General features: G+C 45.8%; 2 protein-coding genes across 2 annotated transcripts; both read left to right on the top strand.

Moving 5' to 3' along the window:
• Window positions 1–1,286: 1,286 nt before the first annotated feature.
• On the top strand, window positions 1,287–17,642 carry POGLUT1 (protein O-glucosyltransferase 1; the record flags this gene model as incomplete). Its single annotated transcript, XM_082014055.1, has 11 exons — window positions 1,287–1,371; window positions 1,808–1,898; window positions 4,817–4,960; window positions 5,389–5,524; window positions 8,201–8,322; window positions 10,553–10,612; window positions 11,632–11,731; window positions 12,520–12,578; window positions 14,704–14,871; window positions 15,389–15,445; window positions 16,066–17,642. The coding sequence occupies 11 exons, from the start codon at window positions 1,287–1,289 to the stop codon at window positions 16,220–16,222; spliced, it is 1,179 nt and encodes a 392-aa protein (XP_081870181.1). The 3' UTR covers window positions 16,223–17,642.
• A 748-nt stretch (window positions 17,643–18,390) lies between these two features.
• On the top strand, window positions 18,391–25,335 carry TIMMDC1 (translocase of inner mitochondrial membrane domain containing 1; the record flags this gene model as incomplete). Its single annotated transcript, XM_082012949.1, has 7 exons — window positions 18,391–18,485; window positions 18,609–18,774; window positions 20,167–20,255; window positions 22,142–22,209; window positions 23,066–23,144; window positions 24,553–24,663; window positions 25,236–25,335. The coding sequence occupies 7 exons, from the start codon at window positions 18,391–18,393 to the stop codon at window positions 25,333–25,335; spliced, it is 708 nt and encodes a 235-aa protein (XP_081869075.1).
• Between the last annotated feature and the right edge of the window lie 973 nt (window positions 25,336–26,308).

Raw genomic sequence — 26,308 nt, 5'->3', positions numbered from 1 at the left:
CATGCTTTTCCTCTTTAATCTGTTTCCTGTTAATTGTTTCTCCATCCAAACCCACAGATACCAACAGGAGCAATTCAGTTTCACACAAAAGAGGCCTTTATGACACGCTGAGTTGGTGGCTTTTGTGGCTAATCACTCGATGTTTATGCTATAGGTACAAACTTAACATAAATGTGGCTCCTTCTTATTGATGAGCAGCCACAGCACCTCCTCCCGGAATCTAAAACCACTAAGCTGGATCTGAGCTAGGAAAGATGAAAGTTTAGTGTTCACATCTGAATAAACAGACCCCACAAAGATGGGATAGGCCTTCCCACACTCAGCCTAGGGAAGAAACATTGATCGACTGGTCTGGATTCATGTTAGGACAAGTGTCTGCTTAGCCCCATCCTTTCTTACCTATGTTAATTTGGCCCCTTATCAGCATGGCTATTATCCAGCACCGGGTTAATGGGTCTGTCTCCTGAAAGCTGACTCAAACACTAAGTGGAAGGTAGTTTTGAAGACTGTATTCTTAGAAACCATTTTCTAAAAAGAAAGTCCTATGCGTTATGTTGATGGGACTCAACCACCAGTTCTCAATCCTGCTGTTTCTCTTCTTTCTTGCAGTCCACATCCCTGAAGCTGCAGAGAAGTTTATACAATAAGTCTGAATCTTTATACTGTGATATTTGTGGCTTCATCTGAAATGATCAAATTGAATCAGGCCTTGGCAAGAGGTTGGGCCAGGAGAAGGAGCTTCTTACAGGTTGGATAAACTGCTTGATGAATTCAGGTGTCCAGGGAAGTTCCCCCTGCAAAAACCCTAAAGGGAGCAAGGGACACCAGGTACACAAGACCTGCATAACACTCGCGGGACTCCTGAGCCACACACGAGGAGCGAGGAGATGATTTGGAGGGACTATCACAGATACACACTCGGATCTGCTCTGGACAGTGGACATTTTTGCAGCACAGTCCCCATCTACTGTAGCCCTTCCCCCGCAGCCAGTGCCTTTGTTTCCGTAAGCTACAAAAGCCGTCTGCGGTCACGACATGGCCCGCGCCGGGGTGTCACCACACACAACCCTTGAGTGGGGAGGGACAGCGCCGCCACTGAGCCGCCGCGGGAACTACAACTCCCATCGAGCACCGCGGCACAACGCCCGCTCCCAGCGCCGCCATCTTTGTGCGGGGCTGGCGGTGGCTGTGGCCGCCATCTTTGGTCGGGCCGTCACCGCCCCCATCTCCCCGCCGGCCGGCGGCGGGCCGAGCATGCTCAGAGCGGCAGTGGCGACCGCGGCGGTATGGGGCGGGAGGCGCTGGCCCTCTGGGCGCTGGCGGCGGCTGCCGCGTGGTGGCTGCAGCCTGCCGCGGCGGGCGGCCTGGCAGGTGAGCGGCGCTCGGGGGCCTTCGCGTCGCCTGGGCGTGAGGGTGGCGCCGGGTGATGGGGAACGGGGTCGGCGGGGAGGGTCGGCGGCCCAGGCGGGAGCCCGCGCGTCCTGTGAGGGTGCCGTGGGAGTCTCGCCTCCTCAGCCTGGCCGGGCAGCTCCCCGGCACCCTGTGATGTCCCCTTCCCCACTCAGCCCCGGCCCCTCCGTGGGCGCAGCTGGGCCCCTCTCCTTGCCAGAGACGGTTCTTCTCCTCGCCTCTTGCTTTAGGCACGGTCTGGTTGAACTGCGTGGACCAGAGCAGCACTGGAGTGTGTTGCGGGACCGTGGTGCCTCGCTATGGCCAAGCAGGACCATGAATGCTGTTCAGCTCCCATCTGTTGCTTTGGTAGTTTCATGGATTAACTCCTCTGACTTCTCCTTCCTGTGTATTTTAGATGCCAAATGGAAAACGATAACTGACCAAATTAAGAAAGCTGTGGAAGCCTATAAGCCATGTGTAAAGGAGAATTGCAGCTGCCACCAAAGGTGAGAGACTGGTTTCCTTGTGGCTGCACAGGTCTCTGGCCATAGGAGGGAATATTTTTGCCAGCACTGATGGACAGGAATTAGCTATAGAATATTTGGGCCCTAAAGTGTCACATCTGCACCATCATTGGTTATGGTGCTTGCAAGAGCAAGGTTATTAATGGCGCTGTGTGAAGCTGGTTGCTCTCCTTAATTCCAGTAGAAGGAATGGCCACCTGCAAATTGATCCTGCTCCTTGTCCTCTGCGATTGAACAGCATACACTATATCAGCATTTCATATATGATCACACAATAAACGGATACACAGTTAGTGGTATTTCTGCGTTAATAGTCCACTTTGCCTTCTCTCTCAGTGCAATGTTGCTAACAAGTCTTTTTCATGGGCTTTTGAAAGTGGAAGAAATCAAGTGTGTGCAAATTATTTTAAAATAGCTGATTAAGAAAGGCTGTTGCAGAACACAGATTCATTTGGTGTGGTAGCGTGTTGTACTTTGCTCACTCCCTGTGCTTGGACGGAGCTTCCAGTGGAAGAGGGGAGGGGAGAATTGGAGGAATGCTCTTTTTAGGGAGTAAGCTCACTGCTTGTGAGAATTGGAGTGGCAGTGGGTATTCAACTACCTGATTTTCACATGACTGAAGTATGATCCAAGAGGAGCTCATTCAGGAAGACACAAGTCCTGTTTATTTTTTTTATAACTATGGAGCATTGTGGATATTTAACTACCTGATTTTCACATGACCGAAGTATGATCCAAGAGGGGCTCATTCAGGAAGACACAAATCCTGTTTATTTTTTTTATAACTATGGAGCATTATGCAGAATGCCAGCACTCTGCCTAATCTTCCTACAGTGTTTTAGTGCAGAGACATAGGGACTTATATATGGATGCAAGACCACTGCAGGCTCTACAAGTGTATACATAGCCAAACCAAACTTCCCTTCTGTTGCCACTGGTGGAGCAGGACCTCTGCATGGAGAATACTACGGGTGCGTAGGTCATCACTGTTATGTGGGTAGGGACTGTAGGACTGGGTTTTTCCCAATATCTTTAAGCAATATTTTTATTTAAAGTGGAAGAGGGAATACAGGGAAGAGTCAAAATATCCTTTTGTCCTTTAGGACTTGGATTCCAAATGCAGAAACACAGTTGCCCAACTTTAAGCCTCTTGTTTGAAAAATACCAGATGTACTCATTCATTTTAGGGGAAAGATGAGTGCTATATCGGCTTTTAATATCAGATGAGGCATATTGTGCAACTGTTTGTACACTCTGGAGTTTTTAATCTTCATTGCTCTTGAAATGTTGATAAGGAAAAGTCTCTTCTAGATTAGCCTTCCAGTCTTTTTCCTCAGTTGCAATTCAGATACACCCTAAAGACATCTCCTGATCTTTAAACATATGCTCCACCATCTCCTGCCTATCATTGGGAAGAACACCTCCAAACCTGCTTCAGAACATGATAGGCAATAGTAACATAAGGTTACAGTTGCTGTGGTTCTCCAAACCTAGTTTTCACTACAGCGGTAGTTCATTTAAGGATTGTTAATGAGTGCCATGAGTGTAGTGATGGGCATTACAAAACAATTCAGGAAGATAATACAACATGTACGCTGCATGACACTTGAGGAACTCAGGTAATTTTGATAGCTGATTTAGAGCTATGTAAATATGCAGCAGAATGCTGAAAGCCACTACCTTTTCCCATGTAACATATTCTATTTGTGTCTAGTCCTCTGTGACTCAGTGGCCCAGGACTGAAGGTCCTAACTTTTTCTTTACTACCTTAGGTTGTCACTGAGATTACAATAACATGGATGTGCCATAAAACTGCAACTTTGTTCCTGTTCTCAAGATCATTACATTTGCTTCCCTGACAGACTGCTTATCCTGTGGTTAGCCCATCAGTTCAGTGGCAATTCTTTATGTAGTTTAACTTTTTTTCACCTGATTACAAAAGAGCAGAATCCTGGAGGTTGGAGGGAACGTCTTGAGATCATTAAGTCCAACACCTCTGCTCAAGCAGGGTTGCCAGAGCTGTGTCTAGTTGGGTTTTGAATATCTCAAAGACTAGAGACTCCACAGCCTCTCTGGGCAACCTGTGCCAGTGTTTGACCACCCTCACAGTGGGATCAGCTGGACAGTGTTGTATTAAACTAAGGCATTGATGCAGCGTCCACCAAAAAGTGGGTAGGATGTCTCCATGACTGTTACAGTCTGGCAGTGTTCGTTAAATGCGCCAAGCAGTTAGACCTGAGGACCTTTACACTAAATTTATATAAAACTGCATCCTCCTTCTTGTGTTTACTTGTTAAGTTTATGTTTTCATACCACATTCCTGGAGCTCAAGTGGTGATGTGCAGATATCAGAACACATGCTACATACGCCTGTCCTCCTGAGCTAGCTTTCACAGCACACAGCATTATTGAGTGATGCCGTTCCTTGCAACTGGACTCTTCCCTTCTTTTTTAACGTCTAAATAGCATGACGTTGTGTGAGGAGTTTGGTCTTCGTGTGGCCCATCATTCATGGGAGGCCAGAGCAGAAACTTCACAACTCAAAGGTTAAGTGAGCTGAAGGCTTGTACCCATAACGTGCCAGGGTATGTAAGGTGCTTTCTAGGAGAGTAACTGAAGTTGTCCATGTTGATTTAGCCTCAGAGACCTGTTCTGGGCCTTCTGTTTGGGCAAACAGCACATAGATAGTCAAAGAGTGAAGGCTGGACCTTTGAATCTCTGAGAGTCACAGCTCTTCGAAGTGACTTAAATTAAATTCTCCATTATGCCACATGTAACAGAGCTCCTGGAAGCTACAGGGAGCTTGTTTTAGCTAGAAGTCGGTTCTGTATTGTGCAGTAATTTAATGCACAGTGTCCTTCCTATTGTGCATATAATAGTGGCTGATTGTTTTGTTTCAGTGTCTGGAAGCAAGACCTGGCTCCTTTTCGGGGTGGAATTTCCAAAGAGATAATATCGGATGTGGTGAGCCGGAAGCTCGGGACACACTACCAAATCATTAAAAACAAATTGTACCGTGAGCAGGACTGCTTGTTCCCTGCGAGGTAAGAGCTGTGCAGAAGATCTTGTCTTTCTAGCTGGGACACAGAAGTACTTCCAACTCTGCCACGTTGAAAGTCATTGAACACAATGATATTTCAAAGGTCTGAATGCCTAATCAGAGCAGGAGCCTTAGAAAATAGTGTATGAGGCTTAAATGTAGCAAGAGGTATGTGTCATTGTTGCACTTCAGTGTACAAAGTGTTGGTTGGTTGTGGGATCATAGAGAAAGCTGCAGATGAGGCCAGATTTAACAGGATGGGTTGCTTCATTGGTGTCTGTACAGCTTAGAGGCTGGTATAGGCAGTTCCTAGCCTGCATCGTGGTATAGCTCAGGCTCACCATATCATCTGCTCTTCCTCTGCAGAGGAAGACCTGCAAGAGACTGCAGGATTCTGCTTATACCTCTTTGCCATATGTCGTTTCTCCACAGATGCAGCGGAGTTGAGCACTTCCTTCTGGGGATCATCAACCACCTCCCTGACATGGAAATGGTCATCAATGTGCGAGACTACCCCCAGGTCCCCAAGTGGATGAAACCCATTATCCCAGTCTTCTCCTTCAGTAAGGTGCGCACACCTTTAAAAGCTGAGCATTTCTGAGACATGCCTGTCCTCCTTTCTCTTGGGAACACATTTTTGAGGAGGGTTCCCCACAAATTTTCTGTGTGTCAGAATTGTTTGCTCTTTTTTGCTCTTTATGTTTCCTTTGGCTTCCAGTTGTCTGGCAGACAGACTTGCAGGTTTATTCAATGGAACAGTTTTTCACCTCATTAGCTCCTCTTCCAGGTCAACGCATGTACCTCTGCCACAGTGGCATGATGCACAGCTGGACAGGATATGTGCCAGCATCACTGTCATTTGCTGCAGTGCCTCTGTTAAAATTGTAGCCATAGTTTATCAGCGTTGTTATGGATTTTTGATCATCAGTCAGCTGTCATACAGTTAATCTCATTTAATGTGAATATTTTAATCCTTTTTTTTGGTACCACAGATAAGTGTTTCTTATTTTCTTTTCTGTAATATCACTGTCTCCTGTGAACCCCTTTCCCCTGGATTCTGTTTTCCATCTCCAAACATGCACACACGTGCAGAGGCACACACACAGAGACATTCATTCTCTGCATCTCTGTTCCCAGACTGGAGAGCCCTCCCATATGTTTTCCTGCTTCTTCTGTTGTTAAACCTGGCTGTAGTGTAGTGTCTCATCCTGTCCAACAAAACATTGTTAACACCTCAAGCTTCAGCTAATCTTGCTTTGCCTTAGTGTATGCCCAACGTGCCCAATTCCTGCACCCTTGCTACCTAACCCTGATTGTGATCCTGTTCTTGGCTGAAGCCCAGCAGACGGTAAGATGCAAAAAGAAGCAATAAACCGTTTGCTCTTGCTAGTTCAGGCCCTGTTCTGTTTTGGCTAATTTGTAGCATCTTACCTAGATCTTCAGCTCATGCAGTCTGAACCCTAATACAATCCGTAACTATTGCCTAGTCCCCAGCTATCCTAAAACTCTCTCTAGAATTTCAGTATAGCATTGCAAGCACTGTCATTCAAGAACCATGTTCACTGCCAGATGTTGTAGTAAAGCTTGCTGTCTTGCCCCTTTCCCATTGCACACACAGCCTTAACTCTAGCCAGCAGAACTCAAATTGATGCAGAGCAGGTTGCAGGAGTTTAATCTTTGCAGACGTGTTCATCATCCTGCTCCTGGGTGCCTTGCAGGACCCTGCAAGAAACTGAGTTCTCGGTCACCATTATCCAATATCTGAACTGTAAGCTCAGCCCTATCCTTAAATGAAACCCGTCAACCCAAGCACAGCTCACATTTAAGCAGCCAGTGTTAGTCCCTACCAGAATGAGGAAGGTTCCAGGATGGTGGCTCAGGGTGCTTTCTAAGGCTGAAAGCAGAAGGGATTGCAGGATTGTAGGATTGTCCAGTTCTGTGTCTTGCAAGGCCGGCCCTGGGGTGGTGGTGGAGCTGTCGTGGTTTTCTATCAGTGCCTCTTTATAGCAAGATTGAGAAGGAGCAGATCATAGAAGTACACACTCATTATAGTTGGAAGGGACTTCAGGAGGTCACCCAGTGTAGCCCCTCACTCAGAGCGGGATCAACCAGATCAGGGTGCTCTGGGCTGTGTCATTCCCAGCTCTGAGCATCCCCAAGGACAGGGCATCCACAGCCTCCCTGGGCACATGCCCCAGTGTTTGACCTCCCTCAGAATGAAACCTTATTTCCCAATATCTAATTGGAATTTCCCCTCTTATAATCAAAGCCTGTTGCCTCTCATTCTGTCTCAGTGCACTTCTGAAAAGTTTCCCTCTGTCTTCTCTAAACTCTCCCATTAGGTAGTAGGAGACGGCATTTAGATTCCCCCAAGCCTCCTCTTCCTGTACATGAACAAAACTAGTCCTCAGCCCCTGTTTGTATGTCATGTGCACCAACCTCCTAACTATGTTGGTGGCCTTGGACCCTCTTCAGTATCTCTAGGTGACAGATAGATGGATAATTGGATAAAAGTTTATTACTAGTACAAGGAAGTAACCTATAGTCTGGTTTCATGAAAGAGTTTAGTCTTAAGTGCTGGTTTTCCCTCTGATTAAATGCGAATTTAAGCATCCAAATAGGACTGAGGAACTGAAATTCTTCCATGATGTGCATATTTGTTACAGTGAATTTTCAAGTGATCTCTAGGAAGGCTGGAATGAACTGAAGTGTTGAAAGGCTAAATGTCAAAGTCTCTAGAAGTGCCTCTATCTCTGAGGAGGTTATAATTATTTTTACTGATCAAATTATGATCAGTAGAAAACATTTGTAGCTACCCATAGGCATAAGTCTTTAGAAAGGTGAGTGGAGCTCAGGTCTTCTGCTGTTTACTAATCAGCTATACCATGGAACTTTTTTCATCTTATTTTCTAACGTGAAAATCCCATGTTGTCATGCAGCAAGACATAGCCTTTTTTAAGTCATTGAAACATTTGGTTGGAAAGGCCCTTAGGAGGTCATCTGGTCCAGCAGCCCACTCAGAGCAAGTATGCATGCTGAAATACACTGGCTTTTCTGTCTTGGGTTGTCTTCATATGAACCGCAGCAGCACCATGGTGACCACAAAGCTCTCGTGGCTTCTTATGGAACAGTAACAGAGAAAGCTGACAGAATTCCCAGAAGGGGTGTTCATCGCTGGTAAGCTCAGTCAGTAAACTGAAGTAAATATTGCCCTTACTCTTTTATTATTCTCCTTTTTCTTAAGACGCTTGAATACAATGATATCATGTATCCTGCCTGGACATTTTGGGAAGGAGGACCAGCTGTTTGGCCAATTTACCCAACAGGTTTAGGGCGCTGGGACCTCATGAGAGAGGACCTCAGAAGGTATGTTTTGGAAATGACTATGTGTGGGGGGAGGTTTAATGGAAGACAAACTCGGAGTAAAAGCCATCTATCACTGGGCAGCACTGGGCCAACGTTGAAGTCTAAGACCATAGGGCTCTTGGCCTGTGACCTGTCCTGCTGCCTCTCATTGGCTACATACCGCCTAACTGGTGTGTAAGAATTCTCCATAGAAACGTTGGATGATGTTACTCAAAGTTATAATTAGCTTCTCTGTTTCCAACACTTTAGTAAGGAATGCAGAAGACAGTGTGTACACATTCTTCAGGCTGTCAGGGCCAGATTACTATAATTTTCGGTGGGGTAGGGTTTGTCAATAAAGTAGCAGTTATCTTTTGCCTGCAGAAATCTCCCCTGACACATGGAAATATTTTCCTTTATTTCCAACTACTTCTCTAGGAGCTGTGTTTTTTTTTCACTGAAGGGATGATCCAGGATGTTTGTATAAGCTTCTGGAAGGGTAAAGGAAAGCCTTCTTTAGATCTGGTTTTACTTGAGTGTTATTGTGCAGTAGAGAAACCTGGAATCGTTCCCAAGAATCAAGAGTCATTACTGGGCTGAGAGTAAGACAGAAGACGTTTCAGACTGGCAGTCTTTCTTTTGGCAGGATCTTTGACAGTTAGCAAAATAAGGGCTGTTTCCCCATGGAGAGTGACAAACAAAGTGTGCAATAGTGAGTGAACATAGAATCAGAATAGAATCAGAATCATTTAGGTTGGAAGAGACCTTTAAGATCATCAAGCCCAACCATTAACCTAGCACTGCCAAGCCAACCACTAAACTATGTCCCTGAGCACGAACCACATCTTCACGTCTCTTAAATACCTCCAGGGATGGTGACTCAACCACTTCCCTGGGCAGCCTGTTCCAATGCTTAACAACCCTTTTGATGAATAAATTTTTCCTGATTTCCAATCAAAACCTCCCCTGGCACAATTTGAGGCCATTTTCTCTCATCCTGTTGCTTGTTACCTGGAAAGGAGACTCACACCAACCTCGCTACAGCCTCCTTTCAGGTAGTTGTAGAGAGTGATAAGGTCTCCCCTCAGCCATCTCTTCTCCAGACTAAACAACCCCAGTTCCCTCAGCTGCTCCTCATAAGGGAGGAGATTCATTGCCCTTCTCTGGACATGCTCCAGCACCTCAATGTCCTTCTTGCAGTGAGGGGCCCAAAACTGAACACACTATTCGAGATGTGGCACTCACCAGTGCCAAGTACAGGGGCACAATCACTTCCCTACTCCTGCTGGCCACACCATTTCTGATCCAAGCGAGGATGCTGTTGGCCTTCTTGGCCACCTGGGCACACTGCTGGCTCATGTTCAGCCGGCTGTCGACCAGCACCCCCAGGTCCTTTCCGTCAGGCTGCTTTGGATTGACATAGAAACATAACAAGAAAAAACCACCTTGATGTCAATCACTTGACATCAGAATGCAAGGTTAAATGTTTCCCTCTTCAAAATCTGAAGATCTATGGGACCAATCATAGCTTAATGTGATGTAATACAATGAAGGTCCAAAGCATTTTACTTATCCTTGCTTTCTCAGAGAAGCCCAGTTGTGTCACTGGGTTACAAGCAGATGCCAAACTTCACCTGCGCGGGTCAGTTTTGAGATCAGGACCTAAATGTCAAGCCAGGTGCAACAGAGAAGTACAACAAAGAGTTCCCCAGAGGGAGGCAGGTGACTGTACTGACAGAAATAAAACATGAGAACAGCTACTTTGAAGGACTTGGCTAGGTTTAAAATGAAAGTTATTTGGGAAGACAATGAACCCCTGTTTTTTAAATGCAAAACACTAGGTGGGTTTTTTATTTGTTGTTGGTTATTTTTAATGGGAAATGACTAGTCATTTTGCACTATCCTTATTCAATGAAGTACAGAAAAATAAAGCAACAATACAGAAAGTGGATTCAAATTTTAGGTAAATTTTAATACCCCTAAAGGTTTGGTGAGGGGCTTTTGTGTAATTCATTGTTTTGACTGAAAGGTATTGTGAAAAGTAGCCTATATCATGTTGCCTTAAACACAATATTCACAGGAAAACCTGTTTCATTGGACCTGGCTGAGAGTTTTTTCTGCTATAATGAAGAAAGTGATTTCCATCAAAAATGAAGAATAATAAAAAGAGATCATGCTGTGAAAACTGATGAGAACGCTGTTTCATGGTTATATTAAATCATTTATTGCCATGTATAAACAATATTTTCAGATCTGCAGAAAAATGGCCATGGATGAAAAAAATCTCTAAAGGATATTTCCGAGGATCCAGGTGAGCATATTTTCCTGTAACAGGAGATGCTACAACATATGACATGACAGCTGTCTGTATGCAGAAATTTCAGTATCTCCAAGACCTCAGCAAGTGTAGCCCAGCATGTACTTTTTAAAAGTAAGGAAAGTGAGACATTTTGTACAGCAGCATTTCACCATTAGTGATTCTTCTTAAGAATTGTCATTTGCAACTCTTTCATTATAATATGTCTAATATTGGAAACAGAAGTTGTGATGGATTTGCTACGTTATTTCTTAATGAGTAAAACTGTCACACTAGGAACCAGCTTGTTTTGTTCTGTGAAGGGAACAGCAGGTGCATGACACAAATTTAAAGATTTTATATTGATGTGCATGCTTCTTGCCAGTGTGAATACTTTATTCTCTATGCAAGTGCTCAACAGTGAATCAACAGCTATTCTTGGATTAAGTTACCTGAGCAGTGGGGAACAAGAAAGTAGATTATTTTTGCCGTCTCTCCAGTGACAATGTGAAAACAATGTTAACCCCTACTCACTTTTGTTCCTCCAACACTTTGTTCTTCCTCCATCCCCAGTGGGGGTGGATTTGATATCTTACTAGGCAGGCTCAGGGGATGATGAGTGAGCCCCAGGGATGTCATAACCTTGTTTATCAGCAGTGTTTTAAATTAGTGTTGGAGGGATCAAGTGCTGAAGGTGCTTGGCATCTCTTCGCTCTCTCTGACTTAGAAAGGAGTCAAACTATTTCACAGCCATCAGTATAAGGCCTGAAGGAAACAACATCTCTGCTGATTTGTCCTGGGAATAGCTTAAATAATGCTATTAACTATTCAGTAAGTGAAATAAAGAACACATAACTCCTCCTCTTCTGCTAATACACCCTTGGACAGAAATACACTGTATAGTAGGCACTAATAATGTTTTTGGGGGACATAGGGAGGTCAGCCTCATAAAGAGACAGGATATTGAGTCCTGTAGTTTGTTAGCTGTGTTGAGTCAGGTGGATTGGCAATGACTGATAGCATTTCTTTTGCAGAACAAGCCCTGAGAGAGATCCCCTCATTCTGCTGTCCCGAGAAAACCCAGAACTTGTTGATGCTGAGTACACTAAAAACCAAGCTTGGAAATCTGAGAAGGTGCGTGGGTGTTCTCTGTCTCCTGAGCGTGAAGGCCAGAAAGGGGTAGCATTGCAAGATGGCTTTGATGATTGAGATGCATCTTCTTGGAGAGTTGTGGGTGATCCTCTAAAGTGGGGGAGGCTTGTAGTTCCTGTGATGGCAGCATCTCTCTGACAGATGAAAGGAAGGAGTCTCTAGGGCCTGGCAGGTCAAACATTTTTCTTCCATCTACGTTTTTTGTTCCAGGAAACCAGGACACGTAGGAAAATGAACTGTGCCAATCCCCTCGTCTTCCATTACAACAAAATTAGCCAGTTCTTCCCCTTCCAGCCCTGAGCTGCCTGTGTGCTGTCACACAAGGTTTTTTAAACCTTTTTCTGTCATCTCCATTTCTTGGTCTTCTTGTTGATAACTTTCTGATAACTGTTGCTGGTAGCTTTTTAGTTCCAGACTTAGTCTACAGTCCAGCTCTCTCCAGACAGTCTTGGCTAATCCGGTTACACTCGGCTTCACATAGTCCCATTGTCCCAAGCTGCTTTCCACTCTGTAGCTGCCAAATAAACATTATCATTTAATGTGTTTGTGCTGCTGTTTGCCTACAGGCAATGTGTAATTTACTGAACTTTTTTTCTTGTTTGAAGGGCTGGGAATTCTTCATAATACTTATAAAAGCCCACCAGAGAAGGTTTTCTCAGAAGTGGGAATGGAGAGGTTTGAGACTTTGTTTCTAACTGAGAAGGAAAACAAATATGAAATCACCATATAAAGCTGATGATTGTGGGTTTTTTAATTCTTTTTATTTTAAGGACACCTTAGGAAAGCCTGCTGCAAAGGAAATTCCACTGGTTGATCACTGCAAGTACAAGTAAGAATTTTGATTAGTAAAGCTGTTCAAGGGCTATGGGTTATTTCTTTTCTTGCATGGTGTAAGATCTCATTTTATTTTAAGGTCTAATTCCAGGAATCAGCTCCATGCAGACAAGAAAACTTGTGAACAGACTTCAGGCAGTTGAAAATTTGGGAGCTTAGTGTGGCCTCTTTCAGTGCCAGCTTTCCCCTGTTGGGTCAGGAGAAGTAAAGTGCTTTAGGGAAAGTAAAGGTCTTAGATCACTAATAGACATATAGATTGAAATTTTTATTATTTTATTTTAATCAAAAAGCCTTTCTATCAATTTTTCATTATATTCCTGTACCAAGCTGTGTGTTCAAAATTGGTTTTTTGGTGCTACAGTGATAGCATTACTGTCTTCAAAGACAGAAGGAACTATGGAATCGTTTATGCATGCTGGGGCAAGTATTGCCATTGGATGTATATATTAAAGGAGAGAACCTGAAATATGATTGCGCAGATATGGTACTGATTCATACTTTGTATGTGGTTTGTGAAAACGTGGTTTTGATTTACAAAGGTTTTTATTTTTTAACTACTTTAGGGAGTGGTTTTTGGCATAATATTCTTGTGGGTTTCTGTGTAAAAATATAAACTCTTAGTGTGTATGCGCTTGTATGTCTTGATTTTTTTTTTCTTTTGCTTTAAAATGACTTAGTTACGATTCTACCAGCTAGAATCTGCTGATAGAAGAACTCAGTCATTTGGCTGGATCTGTTTTTGTGCAAATGTTATTGACTTGTCTCATTTGATATTTCACTAGACTGTTGCCCAGATTTCTCCCTTCTGTTACATGCAGACTTCCCAACTCTTGATGCCTCCTAAGGCCCTCGTACAGTATAGGCTGAGACATTCACGCACACTTTTGTCCTAGCCCAGGCTCTGGTAGGGTCAACATGAACTTCTCGCTGCTTCCTTCAGTTGTAGGCATTATAGCAGGCTGTCTGAGAGCAGCCCTCAATGACTTGGCTGAGGTCACAGATGGTGGGAGCTGTGTCTGGAATGGGACAGAGGCATTTCTTCGCTTCCAGACCACTGTACTTGTTACGTCTCTACATGTATTTGTTGAGTTCCTACTACAACGAGCTCCTCATCCCTGCCTTGAGTTCCTAGGTAATACAAAGAATGCAAAGTAATTTCAGATTTACTCCCTTGTCGCTTACTGCTGAACTAAGTTTAGCTAGAATTCCCATCTCACCCCAAATATATGTAATATATAATCCCCATCTCACCCAAAATAGCTTCTTTAAAGGAAGAACTCCCTTCCCTCAGCCCAAAATGTTTGACTTCAAAGATTAGTTATATGTACTGAGGGGTTTTACCCACAGGAAAAACAGCTTTCCATATAATTGGAGAAATGTGGGTTTAAAAAAGCAAGCAAGTAAGCAAACAAACATCCCTCTGAGATACAGTTTGCTAAGAGAAATCTTCCCCCAGTCAAGCCCACTTTACTAACTTGGCAGAAAAGACTGAAAACAAAATTGTGGATTCTTTGTATCTGCAAAGTCCATCTGTTGTGTGCTAGCCTGTTTAACCTCCTAGGGTTGCATTCCCAGATTCAGATTAAAGCAGGATCCCAGAGGAAAAAAAAAAACAAACAAACCACAAAACAAAAACCTGACTGAGATAGATGTGGCAAAGCAGAACAATGAACAGAAAAGCTCACCACAAGACAAGAGAGAATTGGGAAGAAGCTCCTCCTGGTAACAGACTCTCTGAAGTGAAGAGTCACAGGACCAGCATCCAAGTTGTGACCTTCCATGCCTTGTTGGCAGCTGTCCATGAGGCCTCTTTTGGTATGTCGCAGGCAGGTGTCTTTATCAGAGGTAAAGCAGCATGCCTTGATTTTCAACCTCAGTTTTGACAGGCAGCGGAAACTCACCTAGCACATCCTTAACTTAGCTCACCTTTCCTGAAGTGAGGAGCTTCAAATAAATGCCTTCCCTTTGTTTCAGCAACAGGTGCTTGGCTTAGTGTGAGGGCGACCCCCCGGCTGCCCATGAGGGAAGGCTGGCTGCTACCTGGAGACCAGTTTCTTGGTGCATTCCCTTACAAAATGGCAGGTGTAATCAGGTCCCTCTCTTTGCTTCTCCTTTTAAAGGTATCTGTTTAATTTCCGGGGAGTGGCTGCCAGTTTCCGGTTGAAACACCTCTTCTTGTGTGGCTCACTCGTCTTTCACGTTGGAGAAGAGTGGTTGGAGTTCTTCTACCCCCAGTTGAAGCCTTGGGTCCACTACATCCCAGTCCGATCAGACCTCTCTAACATCAGGTGTGAGACCCCAAGTGTGCTCAGCGGAGCGTTGTGTGCCACAGGAAAACAGTGCTGTGTTTGGGAAGGCAGTTTCGTTTGTGTTATGCTAAGAAGTGCCTCCACTCCTGGGCATCTCCTAGACAAAGGCTCTTGGAGGTCATGTCCTTTTCCCTTTATTCCTGCCCCCAGAGAATCCTTTACTCCTCTTACTTGGAGAACACACTTTCACTGGGGTATGTAGGTCTGTCGGCCTTACTGAAATCAGCAGGCACTGGGCACTTAAATTTGCAGCACAGATGAGGGAAAGAGGAATGTATCGTGGGGCCGAAAATGTGTTAGCTGCCACATTTCAGCGTGCCGTCCAGAACCGATACAGAAAAACTGAGAATGGCAGGTTTCTTCTGTGCTCTGAAATGAGGAGCACTTGTCTTGCTCACTTGTGGAGGATGAGATTAAGGATCTACAACAGTTTAGCTAAGGGACAGTGTTCTCCACTGAGCTAGTTGTTTTCTAGCATTTTTTTTTTTCATTATAGGGAGCTGTTGCAATTTGTAAAGGAAAATGACGCCATAGCACAAGAAATTTCAGAGAGGTGAGTTGTGTGTCCTTTCTGGCTCTCGGGCACTCTTCTTCCAAAGCATTTTCTTAGGCAGCTTTTGAAGGGGTTACCTATCAAAGACAGCCTAGTGTTAATAGCGTGCAGTATAATTGATCTTCTGCGATAACAGCAGGAGGGTTGGAGAACTTGTAACCTGCAGGGGGAACTGGAGAACAAGATTGTATATGCTTAGGTCTTTGGTTCGGATGTGACCCCACTGAAAGCTATCAGAAGTTGGGAGCTTTTGTCTCAGTATGAGGTGAGCTGACCCCTGGGAACGGTGTCTGCATTGTAAAGCATTATGTATCCAGGCTGGCAGCGGCTGGCTTCTGGAGCAGCATGCATCAGTGCTGCTCAGGCTCTATCCGATATGTGAAATCTGATATTTATTATCCCAGATAACAAATACCATCTTGAGGATAACAAAAGCACTGCAACCGTCAGAGCTGTGAGAGTGAATGAAAATTATGAAATTGAAATAGATGGTACAGAGCAGTGCATGTTGTTTCTCATTTGAAACACAGAAGAGTGAAAGTTGATACACATGTAAAACAAAACCAAAGACTCTTGTAGGAACTGGAAATTGGTTCTGACTGTGCTTTGTGTGTCTCTAGGGGACGCCAGTTCATCACTGAGCACTTGCAGATGGAGGACATCTCTTGCTACTGGGAGCATCTGCTCTCTGAATATTCCCAAGCCTTGACTTACAAAGTGAAAAGGAGGAAGAGCTACAGCGAGATCACTTCTGAGTGGCCGAAAACAGAACTGTAGAGATATCTCGTTTTTTCTCTTCAGCTCAAACTGATCTCTCTGGAAATCTGAAGATTCGTTTATCTTATTTCTTGTTCTCTCAGACTTCTTACCCTTTACACTAGAACTGCAGAGAACAGCAATAGGCTAACTTGGAAACTGCTCCTGTACGGTGGGAACTGGTTATATTGTCACCATAAGAATGTTAAGTAGAATGTTGGATTATGGCCATTTAATGGGGTGGTTAGGGTGGTGCCTGGAAGAGGGTTATTAGCATTTGGGACTTACTTAGACCTGTCTCGGAACAATCCTAAATCCCATTCTGTCAAGAAGAAGCCTTTCTGATAATTTTTTGATTTTTTTATCAGTTCCTCTGTACTCATGGGTAGGGTACACAGACTGTCAGCTATGCTGAGCTGGGAGATGCATTCCCCCCCCCCCACCCCTTTTTTTTTTTTTTTTTTTTGCAAAGTGTCACTGTTTTCTCACCTGTCTGATAGCACTTGGGATATTAGGTGTTCTCTGACAGAAGCAGGTAGTGGGATTTGGCATAACCTTTAGCTTAGAGTTTATGTCAGGTTTTAGAAGTTGATGGTAAGGCTTTGTTGTGCCATCAAAAGGACGAATGATCCTTGCATAATTAAACTACGTACCTCAGAGGTGAGCAGCAGCTGATGATGCTGCTGCCACGGTGCTAAACCTGAGTAGCAGACGGTCAAGAAGTTGGTAAAAGAGAGATGGTTCATCCTTCGACAGATGAGCTGGGTGCCCATGCAGCCACGCAGAACTCGGCCCCTCTTAACCAGCTCTCACCAGTCGGCTGGCCAGACATCCTAGGACTCTTCAGAACCCAGAGAAAGCATATGCAGAGGTAGATTCAGCTCTTCTTTTTTCCAGATGTTCACAGATTCTCTGCTCTGGTCCCCTTCTGTAATCGTTCTAGGGGGTTTTTTGGGTTTTGGTTAGTTTTTTGTTTTGTTTCTTGTGGGTTTTTTTTGAGGCTGGTAACACACCTGCACACTTCAGTGTTGGCTTTTCTTTGCCATAGCTGTTACACTCCTTTTCTATCTCCTTCAGTCTGGTTGAGGGACTGTCTTCAGTCACACAGTGGCAGCTACTCCTCACGTTACTCACTTTGAGTTCGGTCACGTGTTGCTTGCGCTCGCTGCATTTATGCCCGCCACAGGCTGCTGGGCCCAGAGGGAGTGCAATTTCAGAAATGCTCTGTGGCCCCTGAGTGGAGAGGCCTGGTAGGAAGCAGCATCTTCTCTGGCATCCAGACAGGCGCTCAGAAGAGGGACCCCAGGAGGGCCGCTGCTTCCCAAGTGAGCACCCTTGATGAGAGCGGCCACAAGGCATAGGAAGTAGCATGTTCATGGGAGAGAATGACAGCAACAAGCTGGTGTCCGCCTCTGCTGTCGGTTTGGATCAGAGAAGAAGAAAACACTACCAGGGACGGGAACGCTGTGCTCGCGCAGACACGCGTGCGCTTGCGCAGAGGCCTCACAGCACTGCCAAGCCCCGGTGCGGGGACCTATTCCTCGAGAGCTGGTGGCTGGAGCAGTGCGCTGGTTACCTGACTGGCGCTCGGGTTCTCCCAGCCTGCAAAGGAAACAAACGCGGGGATTAAAGTAGCCTGGTTTCTGAGGAAAAGAACCGTGCAAGGGGTTTTCTGGGTTTGTATTTTTAGTCAATGGAGAGACAGCGCTCTCAGAAACTGCAACAGTCATGTATAATATTTTTAAACTGTTTTTAACAAACTGCTTTTGGAATAAAGGAAACAAAGACAAAGTGGTGTTGGATGCATCATTGTTTAGTCAGAATTGTCATAAAAGATCTGGATAGCCCCCAGCTCTTTCCCCCATGATGGTGAAGTGTGGCTTTCTGTTTTTTCCCCTCTTTCACTGGGCTACCTAGGGTCTCGCTGCTTCCGGCCTCGGGTCACCGCGGCTGGAAAATTCCTCTGGTCAGTCGCCTGTGTGAAGGGGGGACTTTTATCTATTTAGTCTTTTGTGCTCTTAGAGGGGCCGAGACCCTCGCCTCTGCCTGGGGGAAGCCGGGCGCTCCCAGGGGGGCGGCCCGGCACAGTCCGGCCCCGCCGCGCCCCGCCAGAAGGGCAGGGGGCGCTGTCGCTGTCGCTCTCGCCCAGCGCTGCTACGGCTACCGCCGCCGCGGGCGGGAGAAGGACCATGGCGGAGGGGCTCAGCGCTGAGCCGCAGTTCGGCAGCCCCGCGCCGCCGCCGCAGACGGGCTGGGAGCGGCTCAGCGAGCTCTGGCGGCGCGAGTGAGGACCGGGCCGGGGCCGGGGCGGGCTGCGGGAGGGCGTTGGCGGGCGCTGGGCCTGGCGCTGCCCGCGGGCCGCCCCATGCCGCCCCTGCCCCAGCCCGGCCTTGCCGTTCCCTTGCAGCGAGCGGCAGCGGTTCCCGGAGGAAACGGTGAACATCGTCAAGTCGGCCTTCACCGGGGGAGTCATCGGCTGGGTATACGGCGGGCTGCCGGCCTTCTACCATGCCCGGAAGGCCTTCATCGAGAGGAGCCACGGGGAGCTCTTCCAGAACCGCGCCGATGCGGTGGTACGAGCTCCGCGGCCCGGCAGAGCCCACCCGCGAAGCGCCGGGGGGGAGGCGGGGGAGGGGGCTTGTGGACACCTCGTAAAACCTCCGGTGGCGGAAGGAGCTGTCGTGGGAGGCCGCAGTTCGCGGTGGCCCAAGAGTCCGCGGGCGGCCGAGCGGCCTTGTGTCGGCACGGTGCCGGGCGCGCTGCCCTGCGGGCCGGCCGCGCCTTGATGCTCTTGGCGGCAGAAAGGCCGAGGTGTGTAAGTACGTACGTGTATAAGTACGTACGGTCTGCCTGATCACCTGTCGTGTGACCCGGCTCTTCCGTGTGACACGAATGCCCTCTGGTTAACTCAAAAGAGCTTGTCCTTACTTACAGAAAAAGCTGGTAACAACATTTACCATGCTGTTACATGGCTAATTAAACGTCTGTCTTCAAAAGCCTTTTGGCTTTTAAATCTTAGTATGTTGGCAGGAGACTTCACTCCATACTGTCAAACTGGTGGTGTCATCTTATTAACGTGAGTTATTTTGAAAGACCACTTAAAATTCTTCTGGCATATTGCTATGCCTCACAACAAAGGACATTGGTGACATTTTATAGATGTATTTGAACATTTAAGGGTTTCTTCGTCAATTAAAATGCTGATTACCTGGATTATTAGAAAAAAACAGTTTAAAAATCTGCCTAATTTTACATTGTTCACTATTTAGATTTGGCCCCAACGTAGCTGTCTGCAAAGTATCAGTGCCTGGCTTCACTCTGTCCTTCTGCTGACTCTGCATATCTGCACCTGGGCCAAGCACTTACACCACAGGCACTGGAAGAGAGATTTTATTCTCTTTCATGGCATTAACTGGAATATTTTTAATTTTTATGAAGCTTCTGTTTATCACATCTTTTTAAAGCCGCTTATTGCCAAACTTTTAAGCGCCTGTGCTACACTGCAGAGCTTGATGGTCTCTTAACATTTAAAGTAGGTGGTTGTTATTTACTTATTATGGTTATCATTTATTAATGATTATTATTTATTAATACTTATAAATTCATAATAATTGAGAACTAGTTTCTAGTTCTTCCCCTCCTTTCTTCTCCATTACTGTCCCATACTGTCCTCAGAAAGCTCTCCCTGGCTCCCCAGTTGTGTTTCAGCACTGGGATTAGAAAGACCAGTTGACATTACAAACTGGAACCAGTCCTTGGTTTTGCTGTTGGTGGCTCGGGTAAATGTGAGTGGCTTTTCCTCTCGAAGATGGCCGACTTCATCCTTAAAGGTCAGGGTATCATTCCCAAGTGACATCAGACCCATGACCCGTGGGGAATACCCCAGGTTGGGTTGCAGGGGGCTGGTGGTGCTGGCGAGGAGGAGCAGTGCTGTGATCTGTAACCTTTCTCCTCTCTTCCACTAGCAATCTGCACATCGGGCCGGTCTCAGGGGTTTCATCCGCTACGGCTGGCGCTGGAGCTGGAGAGTAGCCGCTTTTGTGACAGTATTCAAGTAAGTGTTTCCTGATGGCAGTGGGAGAAGAGCTGGCTTATGCTTAAGCACTCGTGGCAAGGAGCCCTCTGTGCCGGCAGTGCTCGCAACTCCTTGAGAGAGTACTGGTGATTGATTGGGGCTTGAAGTGTGTTGTGTTAACAGTGAGTCTGATTGATAAGGCGTGAACATGGAGAGGATTTAACCTTTTGTAATTATCCCAGAATTCAAGTCTTATCAACGAACACAAAAACTAAAACAGGAAAAGCTCTGTTCCTTACTTCTAATCCATGCTGTTATCGATGCGAGTACTGTTCTTCCCTGTGCTTGATGGCTTCTTTCTGCTTTGGCTTCCTCTCTTTTTTTGCATTTTTCTCTGGGAGAGTGTTACAGTATGTTGGCTGTTTCTGGAAGAGCTTTCTATCCCACGCTAATTTTTCTCCTTCTTGTTATGTCTCATTACTCCTAGTTTGTATACACTAGCATTACTTACAATTGTTTGTTCTAGTCCTCAAGTGGTTGCAGATGATTGTCTTATTATTAAGCAGTTGCTGAACATCAGACCTGCCAGTTGTATGTACCTCTTTAGGCCTTCACATTTTTCCTACATGCACAGCCAACGCAGAGAGAGTGTTCTGCTTCCCTGATTTTCTCCCTGAGATGTTTCGGTGCATTTCTGAAAACATAGCATCAAACTAAGCATGCTCTTCCGACTAAAGCCCTTTTAAACTAGGAATATCTCCTTCCCTGACATTCGTAGTGGTAAATTTATGTGTAGTCCGAAACCTGCATTGACTATGCCTGCAGGTATGTTCTGTTTACATTCTCCTCCTGCTTTTAAGATACCAGCGGTATTAACAGGCATTATTTTATATTTCTGTCTCCCGCATTTTTTTTTGCTCCTTCCTGAATTTCTTGCTCAATCTGGCTTGGTTTTTTTGTCTCCTTTTGGTTTAGTACCTGTTCTTAGGTTTAGTTAGCATACTGTTGGCTTTCTCTCCTGGAGCTTTTGATTTATTTAGATTTTCCTGGGCTTGACATGTAACCTCGTCGTCTTCCACCAGATGTCCCCCCTGCAGTCTGATCAGCGCCCTTTCTCACCACCACTTGGTAAAAGGCTTTGAAGGAAGATATTTGCCACTCAGCATTAATTGTTCTGTGAAGTTCAAGTTGAGGATCTCATCCTGCCATTGTGTGAATTTTGAGTTTGGCCATTTAAAACCAAATGGTTTGGTTTTACCTTATACAAAGGCTGGGGTGATGTTACAGTGTTGGGAAGGAGATGAAGATCGCTGTTGAGTTGTAGATGTCATGCAGGAGGCTCGCTAAAGCGCTGGGGAGGATGTGGCTGCTGAGCTGAGAACACAGAGTGTTTTGGGGCTTAACATGTTTTTGGAGGAGATGGTGTACGTACCCTGGTGAGAAATCTCTTCCCATGAGAGTAGGTGACCCTGCTGACATCATGAGTGTGACTTGGCTCTAGTGGTGGGGACTGTCTGTCAGGCAAGATCTTACCGACATGTGGATTAATCTTCCAGGTGTAGAGGTCCTGCATCGGAACTGGCTGACTGACAGGACCTTTTCCTTGCTCAAATTCCTTTTATCCTTGAATATACAATGGGGAAAAAAAATCTTTTATTAAAAAAAGAGAAAGAAAAACTAGCCCAGGCCTAGGCTGGGAATCCTGGTATTCCCTGGCCTCTGTCCGTGCAGCTGCCTGCGGTAAAGTCACAGAAATCAAGGCACTTGTGGCTGGTGCGTGTGCACTCTGGATAGATGGGCAGCAAGGCAGTTAGAGGCAACCTGAGGATTGGCTTAATGACATCCAGCTTTATTTCAGGGTGTGTCTTGCTACCTGTCTTTTTCCATGTGCAACTGCCGACTTCTTCTGTGCCTTACCTTTGCAGCATGGTGAGCACTGGTCTGACTGTGTACCGCAATAAAACCACCATCAGTAATTTTGCTTCAGCAGGAGGTAAGGCTGCTATAACCTTCTGTACTTTTCTCTTTATGCATAAGGGCTGTAAGCAGAAAAGCGTAAGCAGAAATCCGTATCTCTTGGATTTGAGTGGGTCTCTGGCTTCTGTGCTCTGGGTTTTGCTTCCCGTTCTACTGACTGCCATTGTGACTTTGCTTCACTGTTTAACTGCAGTGTGCCTTCTGAAATAATTGGGGAGTTTTGTGGTTATCAGCTCATCTTCAAAATACTTGCTGGAGTTTTTTTGTGTGAAAAATGCTTATGTAGGGTTAAGGCAACACTTGGTGCATAACCTGCTCTCATAGCCACCTATTTAACAGGGAAAGCATTTCTTATTTCTGCTCTTTATAACAGTCCAGTGCGCTGTTTATAAACTACCCTTTTCACGCTAAGTTTTGCATGTCCGCTTTTGGCAAGAGGGCTCCAGGTAGGTGATCTGCTTGTTCAGTTTCACAGGCTTTATTGCCCTTACAGTGGGATATGTGTTTCACTGATCTTTTCTGACTTACATGGCAGCTACTCTTATTAGCTGTTGTTGAGTAAAAGAAAAAGGGGGGGAGGGATCATGCTTCAGCCTGGAGAGAGCTCCGTTTTACTTTCATAGATACTTCTTAGCATTTCTTGGGGAGTTTTTCTGAAGCAGAAGGAGCTTTGTGCAACGTTATAGTGCAGAGACCATGGTGACTGTATGGTGAGGGTCCCTCCCGCTGGCCACAGCACTTGCTTTCTGCTCTGTTAAAAGTAGATGTTGGCTCACAGAGAGGAGAAATGCCGCAAAGCAGCTCCTTCTGTTTGTATGTGATGGCTGATGGGGGGCTGTTTGTGGTTTCAGTGGTCTGTGGTTTTTTTTTAGCCTTCACAGGAGCCCTTTTCAGAATGCACTTGGGCCTGCAGGGACTGGCAGGTGGCTTCATGTTCGGAGCAGTGTTTGGGTGAGTTGTGACTGTTGCCGATGAATGATCAAGACACAGCTGCTCTTTAAGGGTGTTTGTTAGACAGTGGCCGCACACACCAAACCTTGAATCATAGGTGGAGGTACAGAAGCTTCCCTTCCTCTCTTGCCTTGAGGGATTTTCTGTACCTCTCTTGGGACCTCATCATGATGACTTTTCTTCCAAACTTTAAACTTTTTTTTTTTTTCCTTCTGTTTTTCTTGATTTGTGTTTTGCTGCCTTCTCAGTGATAAGAACTCAGTGCTCTCAGTAGAGCATCTTACTTGCTGCTATTTACTTATTAGAGGAGACACTAACTACAGTTAAATAGGAAGTTATGAGGATGGGTTATAGACATGTCTCCTGTCCCCCTTCCTTGGCATAGTCACTGATGAACCCAACAGTTGTGCACAAAACTGTTGGAAATCTGTTTTAAGGAACTGTGTTTTCTGTGGGTAAAGGCAGGAGTGTAAGACACAGCTTCTGGGCTCCCTTCTCAGCTTCATCAGCAACTGCTCCTGTAGCAAATCAGAATCCAGGTGGTGCGTGAAGGGTGTTGGATGTCATTATGACACCTTTTGAAGAAGGGGGTACCCTGGGAACTGCCAGCCCCTAGGTTAGGAATCTGTGTAAAAATGATCTTTTTACAAAATAGGCTCCATCAAAGCCAAAATGGGGAGCAGCAGCCGTTAGGAACTGCTGAGGAAGAAGCTGCGTGGTTGGGCTGCACAACCCAAGGCCACATCTCTTCGTGTATATCTTGCAGTCGTGTATCTCCTAAAGCTGCCTGGGACATGGAGGAACCCATGGTTTTCTCTCAGGGGCTCAATGACTGCTTAACTCAGGAGAAGTCTCACTTTTCAAACAGAACTGGGATTTCTTCTCAAAGTACTGACTTGTGAATATCCTCACGAGAGAGTCTGGGGATCCAGCTTGGACAAAAGAATGAGCTTTATATGTGCTACTTAGCACTGTCAGGATGGTGTGAGCTGTGGGCATGCCCAGAAGCTGCCTGGGGAGCTTTACCAGTGAAAACACAAGTACGTCCAGAGCTGGACAGAAGCTAAGCAGGGATGTGACTGTCTAAATTATGGGTTAGGTGACCTACAGGGCTTGTCTGGGCACCTTAAATCCTTCCACCCCTTTGCCCTGTGGGTACCTGCCAATGAGTAAATTCAAAATACGTTACCAAAGGGGCTACAGTGAATCACAGCTGAAGACAGGCTGTGTTTGGTGGCTGACAGTAGAAGAGGAGTACCTTAGTCTGTAGTGTGATGCGAGTATTGGGGAACATTACGCTCCACTGATCTGGTGGCTAGCCCTGACATGGTCCTTTTGCCGATGCCAGTAAGTTATTACTGTTGTGTGTCCCCTGGGTGACTTCTGACTTTTCTGCTTCCTCCCCTAGGATCCCTGCAGGGGGCCTCTTAATGGTAATGCAGAAGCTTGCTGGTGAGACCTTGCAGGAGAAGAGAAATCGTGAGCGCCAGGAGATGTATGAACAGAAGGCAACAGAGTGGTAAGGCACAGCTCTGCCAGTTCGAGTCTTTGACTAGAAGTGTGTGTAGGTCTGTGTGGTTCAAGCATGTAAAGAAACCCTGACACACTAGGTTTTCTGAACCTCGGTTCTGCTGCTCTTGGCTTTTGTTATGTTTCACACACCAGTCTGAGAACTGCTGGTTTAGTCCTTCCAGTATTAGATGTTGCTGCTTGTTTTGTAACAAGGTATTTTCTTCAAAATTCCTGCCCAACCCCGGCCCAGTAACTCCGCATCAGTTTTTCACTTTTGCAGTGGCCAAGAAGACAAGCAGGACAAGCACATTAGTATTTCTTTACCAATATTGAGAGAAGCCAGAGCTCTGTCTTTTCCTTCATTGCTACTTTCTTTCCATCCCTGTTAAAGAGAGGAAAGAAAGAGGACAGCTGGAGGCTTTGGGGAGAAAAGGCTATGAGACTGTGGCGTGACTTACTAAAACTCACAAACCGTGCCAGTTCTAGAAGAACCTTTTCAAGAGCTGGGATTCTGCAGTGATGCCTTTGTCAGGAGGATATAGGCATAAAATTACTTTGCACTCTCTCTTCTCTCGTTAGGCAATCCAGGCTCAGTGTGACTGAAGTCTTAGTCCAAATGGAAAGCAACACCCAGGGAGGACCGGAGACGGAGAGAGCAAGAGAATCCAGGAGCTACTGAGTCTTCCCCAGATCACTGTTGTAAGCAGCTACAAAGTATTTTGATTCTGCTCATAAAAGTCTTCAGTCAAGGGGTCATGGAAGTCTTCTGTGAAGGCAGTTATATCCTGTGTACTTGTGAAAAAGCGTTTTGCTGAAAACATTGCTCGTGGATGCATACCACTGCACAAGAGCTTTGAAGGGCCAAACCCATTCCACCTGAGAAGGTGGAAGTGCAGAATCTGCAGACTAGGAAGTGTCATCTCGGTTTGGCAGGGGGTGAGGGCAGCCCCTAGAACCCATTTTGCTACTGAAAATGTCCAAACCACCAGTGATGTAGAAATATTCAAGGTAAAGGAGCCTATGAATAGTTTGGATGCTAAAGGTACCCTCCTTCCAAAAGCTAATTACACTCTGGTGAAAGCTGCTCTTCAGGCAAACCCAGAGAACTTGCTGTCGAAGCACAATGCAGGCAGCACGAGCGCGAGCGGTTCTCCTCCTCTCGCTGTCCCACCCCCACAGCTTGACTTGGCCTGGCTGGGAGCAGTGCTGTTTTGCTGATGGTGGTTTCTTCGGGCTTTTTGCAGCAAAACGCACTTGGTGCCTAAAGTACTTGGGGTATTTTGCAGTCAACGGTGAGGAAGGCTGGAGCAGCTGGGGATGATACGGAAATACCCTGAAGAAGACATGTTTTGGGTTCCTCAATAGAAGTGTGGCTCAGGGGGCCACAGGAAGGTTGGCTGGTTTCTGGTGGTGATGGTGGAAGAACTGGCTCTGTGGACAGCTTTAACAACAATAAAAAATCCTCTAATTTAATCTGAAGGTTGGAAAGGGGATTACCTTTGGGGGAAATGTGGTTCGAGACACTCAATAAAGCCATCTAGCAGTGGTGATTATGTCTGTAAGCTCTTTATGTTAGTACAGTATGTACTTTATGTGAGTGCGATATTTGCATTAGGGAAATGTACTTTAGTGATATCCCATGAGAAGAGCTC

This window comes from Phaethon aethereus (assembly GCF_964289735.1).
Source record: "Phaethon aethereus genome assembly, chromosome: 1".
In the NCBI taxonomy this organism is placed as follows: Eukaryota; Metazoa; Chordata; class Aves; order Phaethontiformes; family Phaethontidae; genus Phaethon; species Phaethon aethereus.
The sequence above is the reverse complement of the archived record's forward strand: the minus strand, read 5'-3'. Positions and strand labels throughout refer to the sequence as shown.